Source organism: Cantharellus anzutake (assembly GCF_015039405.1).
Source record: "Cantharellus anzutake strain C23 chromosome Unknown EI90scaffold_49, whole genome shotgun sequence".
Taxonomy (NCBI): domain Eukaryota; kingdom Fungi; phylum Basidiomycota; class Agaricomycetes; order Cantharellales; family Hydnaceae; genus Cantharellus; species Cantharellus anzutake.
The window spans coordinates 115,907-126,386 of NW_024066999.1; the positions used below are offsets into that span (position 1 = coordinate 115,907).

Genomic DNA, 10,480 nt, shown 5'->3' on the forward strand with positions numbered 1-10,480 from the left:
GACTGCTAGAATGGCCCCACACTCTTTGACGGAAACTCAGCCTATCAGAAGCTTTTGATTGACGCCCCCATGCCACTGTCTCCACACTGTTCGATCCAGTGACTGTGCTGGTGCTGCGTCTACCGTGATATATATGGACTAAATTCTGGTCTCGCTGACTCCTTGGAACGCCCCCCTTTGCGTTGACTGACAGGAAATACCAGAGATAGTGAGTCATATCTGGTCATTCGTCGGATGGAAGACGTGTAGCTACAACCCACCTTCGGGAGCTAGCAGTGGTGGCGCCGTAACATCGGCTGGGGAGAATCCAGCGATGCAGTTACCTGGTCTGTTTACTTCCCCGACCCACCATCGCACCCTTGCACATTTTCCTGCACATCAAAAAGGAATGCCGGCGCCACCCTATGATGAATTCGGGACTCGGACAGCGGGTACACAGTACCCTCCTATAAGGAGATCTCAAGGTTCATAACCGCTGCCGCAGTTCCACCCATCTGATTTGCCGGAGCGTTTGACTGGGCGTGGTACCGGCGGTTCGGCGCCCCTATCGTCACAAACTGCTCATACCAGGCCGAATCCCACTCAAACACCCTTTCGAGCACGACCCGCAAATACGACCAACAACCCTCCACCGGTCCCCAAATGGCCATTTCCGGTGAAGGCCTCGACGGTAATTGAGAATGCCCTTAGTAAACCCTTGAACGGACCTACAGGTCACCGTGATTGGTCCTTCGGATTATGTGATTTCTTTGGCGCTTGTCAAACGTGTCTTTTCGCGGTTTGTTGCCCCTGTTCTGCGTACGGCCAGAATATGTCGCGTTTGAAATACCTGGGGACACCGCATTCTGAAGGTGGGACTGTACCCAACGCGGAAAGCCTGACGTACTACGCGTTCATGCATTTTTGTAAGTATCAACGGTTGATCCCGAGCCAATCAACCTCCTACGTAGTTATCCCAGGCTGTTACACAATGATAAGTTCGCACACGATACAATATCCTTTGTCTGACTCAATGCTTCTGTTCACCTTGCTCCATCACGCAGGAGAGTCGGGAAATTGAGAGCAGAGTCTTTTTCCCGGGGCCAATTTAGCATCAGAAGTTACGTAATTGTGCTACGGCAAATGACACGGGCAGGTGACACCAATTTCCGAGGCAGGATACCATCTAAGTCCCAGAGGCTGGAGTCCTGCCTCAGATACCAGCCTCTATAGACAGATCAATTTCTGCAATTCCCCGTCCTGGTTCCATCTATTAGTTCACCTGGACTCCACACCAAAGACACCAGAGAATGGCCCAAAGAACATACGGGTGGGCATTTGATTGTACTTTGCATATTTTGGGGTTGGTTGGCATTCAGTTCCTCATCGGTCAACGAGGTCTAGCTCAGCATGTGACTGTTTAGTTTTTTCGACCTTATGCAATACCATCAGCGAGGACAACAGGCTGAGCGGCGGACTCTTATCAATTTTGCATTTGTCGTCCCCGCCGCGTCTGACGCCTAGCACGAAGAGGGGAAAAACACTGGATTCGAAGAGTACGATGAGGGATACAGATCAGAAGAAAACAAAGAGAGGTTCGATATTCATATCAGACATCGGAAGATTTCTGACACAAAAGGTCACGTCGTTATCATCCAGAATGCCTGATTCGTCGAAGGGACTGACCTGGCGCAAGCTATCCTCCTCCAGCGCAATCTCACGAGATTCCTGGGTGAGTGTGCAAGGATCGCAGCAACAGATTAGAAGGAAGTCGGAATCGTTAGCGCCTTGGATGTTGTAACGATTACGAATCTCCCTGCGAGTGGGCCTAGTGACAAAGCAAGAACAACCTAGGAAGTTTCAAATTCATCATGAGCGTATAATCCTCAGGATAGTAGGGAACGAGACGTGTTCCCAATCAGGAGTTGACTCAAAAGTTCAGTGACATGGCCAGGAGGCAGTCACGGAAACACTTACCGACCCAGTGGAGAGCATCATAAGTGAGGCAATCCATGTTAAGCATTTTACCTCCTTGGGGATGAGGTTTACCAGTGGTTTGGAGGTGCTTGAAACGGGATTTGAGCTTCCCGTACTCGAAGCAAGGACACCAACAGCTGAGGCAGAACGTTCCACACTCGGAGAAGCAGTCGAAAATCCCGTAGGACCACTCGCGTTCACCCTGAGGATCGACAGGTTTGTTGAGGGCGTTGCGATTGCCTCCTGGTGACATTTGGCGAGTGGCGCCAGGCTGCTGATCAATAGGCTGCGGTCAGGGGGGGGGGGAGCGAACGCCGCAAGGAAAAGGCGGCTGTCAGGTTCTGATTCAAAACATCTGGAAAAGTTGTCTAGTTCACCTTTTCTGACATCCTTGTTAATGCTAAAACGCGAAGCCAGGCAACGGAGAGGAGGTGGGGGGAGACCTTGAAGGGAAAACCGATCAATCGTAGGGTCTCATGGCCTCCCTCTTATACATTGATGCAAGAATGTGAGCCTGTACGCTTTAGGCTCCTTCAATTCAGGACTCCAAATCCGCAGGCTCACGCGTGCCAGGCGCAGCAGAACCAAAATGAAATGTCGAGATTCTTGCATTAATTCGGTAATCCGTGTTGCCCAGGAGTTCTGAGAATTTAATGAGGGAATTCGACCTAAGGACCTGAGGGCATGATAGAAGAGACTCGCGCTGAGATACAAGTTCTTGTACCAGCGTCTGCACCGGATGCAAATCAATTCTTGCCCCCCAAACAGGGTGTATTACGATTAGTGCGCAGCCGTTGGGCTTTTTTATGATCCCCCATTTCGATGACGCTAGGCACGATAGCACCAAGTGATGGCGGAGTTTTATGGGATTCAACGTCGACGTGATCGTGTACGCTCATTCATCCACAACACGACTAATACAGGTTCAGCCACACAATGCTGCTGGGCAACTGGCAAAGCGGCGGCCTTTGGTTACCAGTACCGCGTTTTCTATTCTTATGTCCACCCTTGAGTACCAGGGACACGTTGGTATCACCCAGAATACCAAATTGATCGAAGGGACTGACCTGCCCTCCAGCACAATCTCACTAAGTGAGCGTGCAAGGGTCGCAGCAAGGGTCGCAGTAGCAGGTTAAAAAGAAGTCGGAACCATCAGTTCCCTGGCTTCTGTAACGATAGCGAACCGCCTTGCGAGAAGTCGAGGCGGAATTTCAAATTTGGGAGTTTAAATCTCAAAGAAGTAAGAAACAAGACGTATCCCCCAATTAGAGTTGACCAGAACATCATTCAGTGCCTGTGACATTATCACAAGACGGGGCAGTGGGTGCAGCGTAAAAGAGACGATCCATGATAATCGTATCAACGACTAGTGATTTGGAGGCGCTGGAAGCGGGACTTGAGCCCCCAGTGTTGGAGCAAGGACAGTAAAAAGCGAAGAAGCACGCCCACACGCGGCGCGGAAAAGCCGCTGAACCCCCCCATACCTGGTTCTTGAAAAGTTTGTTGAGGGTGCCCATCGCGATTGCCAACCAGTGACATTTAAGGGGGTAGCACTGGGCTGTTGTACAAAGGGCTAGGCGACCAAAATGGATAAGTCCGATACCCACCGGGACGGGGGGGGGGTCGGGGCACGCGACGGAAAGGCATGTTCCAGCTTCTGATGCCATCGGTGTCTCAAGCGGAAGTGTTGTCCAGTTCGCTTTTCCCGTTATGTACAGCCTTTTCTAAAATTTTTGTCCGATCAAAAGTGAATGGGTATTGACCCCGTTCGTAAAAAAATCACCTGAAAATGGTCAAATTTCTCATATTTTTATGTTTCAATACAATAGAATTATATTTCCATATAGTAGAATTAGCGCCCACAGCTAGTCCCCATTCCTCATTGAATGATGACCATGGCACTGACGGTCACAGCGATCTAGGCAGGTCGCCAGCCTCTATTGGAAACAGTGATCCTGCTCTCGATCCTCCTCACATCAGCCCAGCCGAGCTTCTATACACCATTACCATCTCATGGGTACCAAACACGCGTCTCCAGACATGAAGTGACACATCGTCCTCATGTCCTCAACCCTCACTACCAAGGAGGCTGCACAAATTGCCCATCTCGGTGACTGCAGAGTTGCCGCATTCTCTCAGCTCACCAGCAAGGGACCTCTTTGATAAAGTTGGCAACCGTGGGTGTAGTCGCGAACTTGACAACTAGGATCTGGATGTGAGTATGGTGTTTCTGTCTCCCACCGGCTCAGCCTGAAGCAACGAGGCTTCACATACATCAGCAAGCACTGTTGGAATGCTTGCTGGGGTGTTTTCAGGAGCGGGTGCGGGGCCAATGGTCATCATTCCAGTGGGCGCGCTTGTCTTTGTTGAGAACATGATAGTTGACACACAGTCGCTGTTTCGGAGAGAATCAAAGCAGGTGAGGAAAACTTGATGATTTCCAGAACTTTTCGTGCACGGTAGCTTAGGACACGGTCTGATCATGGCCAGTGTGAAGGGTAGGATCAATCATTGTGGTCGGGAATAGGTATGGCTGTGCGGCGCTAACTCTACTGTATTGAAAAATAAAAATACGAGAAATTTGATCATTTTTGGGTGATTTTTTTTACGAACGGGGTCAATACCCATTCACTTTGATCGGACAGAAATTTTAGAAAAGGCTGTAATATTAAAAACGCGGAGAGAGAGGCGACAAGCAAGCGGGGGAAGATAGAGAGAATCTGCGAGGAAAACCGATCAAGTGTGAAATCTGGGGTCTCCCTTTTGCGCGCTAAATATTAGATTCGCGCGTTTCAAGCTTCTCCAATTCACTTAGGGCTCCAGATTTTGTGGCGTGGCAAACACAGCCTTCGGGTTGACTAAGCTGACAGGCGCCCAAAATCGGCTCTAATTGACCGTGTGGCCGAAGGACCTAGGAGTTCTCATAAAGCAGTTAATTCCGACCAGAGGACGTGATAAAAGCTCTGCGCAACAGCTATGTAGGGTCAGGGATCTTTCGATCGCGCTGAGAAACATCGCTTGCAAAGAGTTGGTTGCCAATATCATATATTAGAGACAAGGTCGACGTCCCACTATTATGGCGCACGGACTCACCAGCCGCAGGAGATTTTCCATAATTCCCAATCCATCTTTCTTGTTGATAGGCGGCGTTGTAGGCTTAAAAGCCACTCGTCGCGACTGTTTTTCTCTCTCCTCAGTTGCACTATCGTGAACTGAGGTGAGGTCTCTTTTCTTGGTCTCATTAGACCTTTTTACTTAAAACATCTTTCATTGTCTAGCGCTGATCTGTACATGCTAGGTAATATCTTTGACAATTTAGTTGCACTATCGTGAACTGAGCGCTGATCTGTACACGCTAGTTCTCTCACATCATATGCCAAAATTAGGTTGGACGGGAACGTTCGGTCTGCGAACGTTCGTACCGTATGCGGGGGTGGATAAATTGTCACTGAAGACATCGCAATGAGCCAGTCAAACAAACAGCAACGGGCTGTGCAATTGCTGGCGAACGTGCCGACATTTTTATTTATATTTAGATACATAATGAATTCGACTCGAGGCAAGTCAATATTGGTATATCATGTGTCTCCGAATCGGGGTGGCAAGTCCGCTGCATAATCCCCCGCTTCGGTAATGCCAACCCAGGGTCGCAAGAACGACCTGCCGTGCACGGTATGTACTGCCTCCTACAGCATGTGGACCAAACGATCAGGTATACCTAGTGCACTTCCAAACCCTAGCAACCGAAAATTCCTCCAGAGAATTCAAGTCAAGCACAGCATGGCAGAGCGAGAACCAACAGGACAGCATGGGAACTACAGGCACGCAACTAATGGGGTCCCTCCAAGCTGGCGCACGGCGTTGGCAGGGTGACAATATTTTGTCAGCACTCATACGATTTACGATTTATGCAAAACTCAAGCACCGTTTGCGGTGTAGCCGGCAGTGCCTACCGGGGAAAAAATTTGAATTCGAACGCAGAAGTGAGCGATAGACGCAAATTGTAGCAAACAAAAAAGTCTCAATATTTATTTCAGATCCGGAAAGATTACTGGTGAAACGTCACGTTAGTATCTCATTGAGTACCAGATGAATCGAAAAGAAACTGACATGGTGGAAGCTGTTCTCCTCCAGCGTGAGCTCACGAGATTCCTGAACGAGTGAGCAAGGAGCACAGCACCAGCTGCAGAGGAAATCGGAACCTCCACCGCCCTGGATTTTGTAACGAGTACGAATCTCCTTGCGTGTGCCCATAGAAACCAGACAGGGGCAACCTGTGTGTGAAAAAGGAATTTGAAACTCAATCAGCACCTGATCCCAAAATAGCAATAACAACAGCAAGTGACGGATTCCCAGAGGTGACTGAAACTCCTGACAAGGTTATGCGGCAACTTATATTGAGGGTACCTACCGCAGTAGAGGAGTGCAGCAAAAACGACGCAATCGCTATTGACCATCTCGCCACCTTGAGGGTGAGGCTGACCGTTGATTTGAAGGTACTGCAGGCGGGACTTGTTTTTCCCATACGAGAAGCAAGAACAGCACCAGCTGAAGAGGCACAGCCCACACTCGGAGAAGCAGTCGAACGTCCCATGAGACCATTCACGTTCGCCTTGTTGGTCAAAGGGTTTGTTGAGGGCATTGCGATTCCCACCCGGCAACATTTGGGGCATGGCACCAGGTTGCTGTACGATAGGCTAAGAGACACGTTCCATCACCGTTGGAGTTGAAGAGAACGTGAAAAAGGAAGAGCGTTAGTTTTGCTGATTACAAGATGCCAAGCCAAAGTAATGACCAGCCTACCTTTTCAGACATTTCTTGTAGCGAGAGGTCGAGAAGAGGGTGATAATAAGGAGCAGGAGGGGGGGGCTCAAGATAGAACCTGAAGGGGAAACCTCAGGGGGATCTCATCGAAACTTCTCTTTTATATGCTACACCAAAGAATATCACCTGCTCGCTTGGTGACCCTTGGCCAATTTAATTATGCCAATGTATTCATCACAGCGCCCGGCACAGCCCGAACAAAATCCGAACACAGCTTTTCGGGTGTGAGCTAAACCCCAAAGACTTCTTTCTTGGCAACGAATTTAATGTTCACAACCGAGGTTTTGAGACTCTTTGCGATGAAGAACGAGTACTTGGTGGTTATTGGAGGTTAGGCCACTCGCGCCGAAACCAACTCCGTGCCGAATGCAAATGCAATTAGTGTTCCAGGGAACTGGGTTCAATCGTTGCTCAGCAATTCAGTTTATGACTCACATTTCCGGAGAGCGAGAGGCCCGCGACTATGAGGAAAATCATAATCATTGTCATCGTTATTAGTATTGCGTATATTGTGGTGGACATCATATGCAGGACCCGGGTGTGAATCATCGAGAGGAATGAAATACATAGCAACAGAAAAGAAGAGGCCAGCTCTAGGGGGGAAATCGCATGAAGAGACCGTAAAAGGCGGTTGGATGGGATCATTAAAGAGTTCATTATGAAACTAAGACTTGGGGGCGCACAAAATTAACGTCCCCCAGAAGGCACACGAACGATGGTTCGCGACAGGCACCTACATTCTGTCCGGCGCAGATTTGACTGCCCTCCTGCGGCCGCCTCCACAATGGGATCTCAGATGACGCTTCAGCGCATCAGGACGCTTGAAGATGCCATCGCAAGCAGCGCATTTTACAGGCTTTGGATCATGCCGAACGCTTTTATGTCTTAGCACGTCGTAGGCACGAGACAATAAAGTGTCACATTCGTCACAGGGATGTAGCTTCCGCGGTTTCGTTTTTCCCTTTGAGGTATTCCTTTCGCGCCAGGCCTGAGCCTTTTGGTTCCGAGCTTTATGCGTCGTAGGAGAAGTGGAGAACAGTGTCGTCGTTGGGTGGGCGTCCGAAGGTTCAACCGCTTGGGGGGATAGCTCAGGGTCGGTACCTTGCGATCCAACCTCGGAGATCTGATCAGCCAGGGAGAGCGATGGAGATGAGGGAAGAGACAGGGAAGCTACAGTGGAAGCGCTCAAGTCGCTCACACCATCGTCCGCGAGCTCAGAGGGCGACGAAGTAGGTACGAATGGATGGGTCCAGTACTCGGCGTCCGTATGATGCACCGCGGGAGACCGGCACCCGATAGCGTAAAGACGGACCCAAGCGTCTGCCATACTTTGGTCCACCGAAGAGTTGGGATGGCAAGGGATGTGGTTGGCCTCGCTGCAGCCTGGCGACTGTGTAGGAGAGTGCCACGGCAATATAGATGGGTGGTTATTAGTGGGAAAGGATTCCATGTTAGGCCGGAAGTTAATATGATTCCAGTGATCTGCCTGGCGCTGGGAGGAGATGGATCCGGATATCCGTTGATAGTGTCGACGCGAGGGTCATCGTGGATGTGATTGGTGAGGGCCTGGGAGCTGACGGATGGAGGATAGGATGATGGTAATTCCAAACCCATCACACTTGCGAGGCCGGGTGTCGCAGGCTCAACGTCGTGATGAGATCCGTGGAGCATAGGGTGTAGAGCATTGGCCTGTCCTGCTGGTTAACTGGATGTGAGGCAATGCGGAACATTTCAAAAGCATATAATAGCGTACCGTGCTCTATAAATTGGGAGTGTGCAACCAGTGCATGAGCAGATGGATGGTGATCGATATCAGTGGGTAGATAGCTAACATAATTGCCCGAGGATTCTGCGCGACGAAAATCAAGCGGGTTAGGGTTGGCGATGTTAAGATAAACAGTGGATCGGCGAACCTCTGATGTGGGGGAAGGGGGAATGATCAGCCTCAGCGAGGAGGGAGAGTTCGGGGAAGTCAATGGTGGGATGATACATCTAGGGTGACGGATGGGGATAAGGCTTTGCAAAGATGGTGAGTGGGAATAGTGCTCACGATAACTTTGGGATGAGAAAGCTGACGCGAAGCTGGGGAGTGAGAAAGAGGGGGATCGCTGTTGGGGGAGGCGCAGGATATGCAAGAACTACACTCTTATATCACGCTGACGACCTTTCTAGATAAAATAGAGGAATGAATGGATATGCATTTGTCTTATTGTGCTCCAAGAGTGTCCGGGCATTGAAGGTGGCTTGTAGCAGAATTTTTGTGCCAAATCTTCATGGAAAAGAAATAGCTCGTGCTGGGCTGGATAAACGGTATTTTCCGAATGCAGTTCTGAGAGTCCAAGCCAGCATCCGTTCATCTCAGGACAATCTCCCGAGCTCTCCAATCGGTGCACTATGAGGAATTTATAATTTATATTCCTTGTACGCGATTAAGCTAAAAGAAAAATAAAACCTAGAAGCAAATTGTCCCCATGCATTGAGATTTGAATCGGAAAACGAAAGGGAAAGGAATAAAGTGAGTAGAAAGGAAAGAAATAAGACGTTCCCACTTCACTGAAGGACCTACCTTCTCTCAGAACCCATAATGGTTTCATAATTTCACTTGGATGTTGGGCGCTCAATGCAGCCGCCGGCATCTTGCGGACGCAAACAAGCGCGGCTACCTGGGAGATAGCTGCACCAATCCCTGTCAATTCACGTCAGCGATCCAAGGACCTGGCAGGAATACACCCACTTGTATTACTAACTGCGCGTACGATCCAACTTGTTGTGATGTTGAGTGACTCATGTATTGGCAAGCCCCGACATCGAAATCGAAACCTTTCAGCTGGTAGCGGCCCGACTTCAAAGGCACGACGATCGCGACGACTAGATATTATTCGGGTATTTCCAAATTTCGTTGCTCGGTGCCATCTGAAACAGTATGTTCTGTCACGAAAATTCAGGTTCAAATGGGTCCTTCCTTTCATGGTATACGTCGATGTGAACAAAGGACCGTAACACGGTGACGACTGCACATGTTCAAGTCTCAGTGACCCTGAGCAATTACTTGCTCACTCGGCTACCCAACGATTGTGAGGAAGGGTCACTCGATACGGAAGTCACTAGAAAATCTAACCTGACAAAAGAAAATCGAAAGGAGTCTGTGCTAAGGTCAAAGGATTGCTTCTTACGACCAGGGGTCTTCGGATATGGCTCGGTTTTCCGCCGGCACCATTGATCGCGTGCGCGTCTGCGGAACAACAACCGTGTAGAACGTGTTATTCCTCCGTGCCCCCAATCTGCTGCATTAGCATATTAGCTCGCTTCCACAAATTGGGATGTATTCCTTAGCTTCAGCCTGGAGACGAAGAACATCCAAGTGCCGGCATGTTTCCGCGCTTTTTTCATTTCAAAAGTCAACTCATTCGCCACGCGACGCTCCGAAACGTGGCGTACACCGGGAAAGCGTAGTTCCCCGGCCTGCCATATTTGCCATAGATTCGATCGATTTGTTTTTGAAGTTTTGTGCCTTTTGATCAATCAAGGTTCGTCGACATCAACAGTCCTTGAAAGGTCGTCAGGATGAAAGCTAGTTTCTGGAACCGATTCTTGGGATCGCTTGGGAACGATTACTTTATTGTCTGATTGTCGCAAATCGGACGAAGGCCATGAGCATCGTTATCCCTAATGAGGCACAAAAGGCTTCTTTCGAACCATG

General features: G+C 49.5%; 5 protein-coding genes across 5 annotated transcripts; 2 read left to right on the top strand and 3 right to left on the bottom strand.

Moving 5' to 3' along the window:
- Positions 1-724: 724 nt before the first annotated feature.
- EI90DRAFT_2931213 (uncharacterized protein) lies at positions 725-1,060 on the top strand (the record flags this gene model as incomplete). The annotated part of the gene is made up of 1 exon (XM_039055048.1): positions 725-1,060. A coding segment is annotated over one exon (336 nt), but the record flags the coding sequence as incomplete, so codon positions are not given.
- A 297-nt stretch (positions 1,061-1,357) lies between these two features.
- Positions 1,358-2,582, bottom strand: EI90DRAFT_2013972 (PLAC8 family-domain-containing protein). Its single transcript, XM_039052427.1, has 4 exons — positions 2,334-2,582; positions 1,957-2,242; positions 1,666-1,829; positions 1,358-1,606 (listed from the first exon to the last, which is right to left on the bottom strand). The coding sequence occupies exons 1-4, from the start codon at positions 2,343-2,345 to the stop codon at positions 1,589-1,591; spliced, it is 480 nt and encodes a 159-aa protein (XP_038912458.1). The 5' UTR covers positions 2,346-2,582; the 3' UTR covers positions 1,358-1,588.
- A 1,162-nt stretch (positions 2,583-3,744) lies between these two features.
- EI90DRAFT_3071668 (uncharacterized protein) lies at positions 3,745-4,403 on the top strand (the record flags this gene model as incomplete). The annotated part of the gene is made up of 1 exon (XM_039061322.1): positions 3,745-4,403. A coding segment is annotated over one exon (256 nt), but the record flags the coding sequence as incomplete, so codon positions are not given.
- Positions 4,404-6,018: 1,615 nt separating this feature from the next.
- On the bottom strand, positions 6,019-6,771 carry EI90DRAFT_3018850 (PLAC8 family-domain-containing protein; the record flags this gene model as incomplete). The annotated part of the gene is made up of 3 exons (XM_039057268.1): positions 6,019-6,230; positions 6,368-6,653; positions 6,760-6,771. 3 exons carry the CDS (start codon positions 6,769-6,771, stop codon positions 6,019-6,021), a joined length of 510 nt encoding a protein of 169 aa, XP_038912460.1.
- A 471-nt stretch (positions 6,772-7,242) lies between these two features.
- On the bottom strand, positions 7,243-8,737 carry EI90DRAFT_3071672 (uncharacterized protein). The gene is made up of 4 exons (XM_039061323.1): positions 8,694-8,737; positions 8,534-8,629; positions 8,314-8,477; positions 7,243-8,272 (listed from the first exon to the last, which is right to left on the bottom strand). The coding sequence occupies exons 3-4, from the start codon at positions 8,449-8,451 to the stop codon at positions 7,514-7,516; spliced, it is 897 nt and encodes a 298-aa protein (XP_038912461.1). The 5' UTR covers positions 8,452-8,477; positions 8,534-8,629; positions 8,694-8,737; the 3' UTR covers positions 7,243-7,513.
- Positions 8,738-10,480: the final 1,743 nt, after the last annotated feature.

Bases quoted from the DNA above. Each gene is read 5' to 3' on its own strand.
- EI90DRAFT_3071672 (XM_039061323.1), bottom strand. From the start codon at position 8,451: ATGCTCCACGGATCTCATCACGACGTTGAGCCTGCGACACCCGGCCTC. The intron at 8,273-8,313 runs GTCGACACTATC...ATCTCCTCCCAG, and splicing joins ACATCCACGATGACCCTCGC to CGCCAGGCAGATCACTGGAA.
- EI90DRAFT_2013972 (XM_039052427.1), bottom strand. The intron at 1,830-1,956 runs GTAAGTGTTTCC...GAAACTTCCTAG, and splicing joins TGATGCTCTCCACTGGGTCG to GTTGTTCTTGCTTTGTCACT.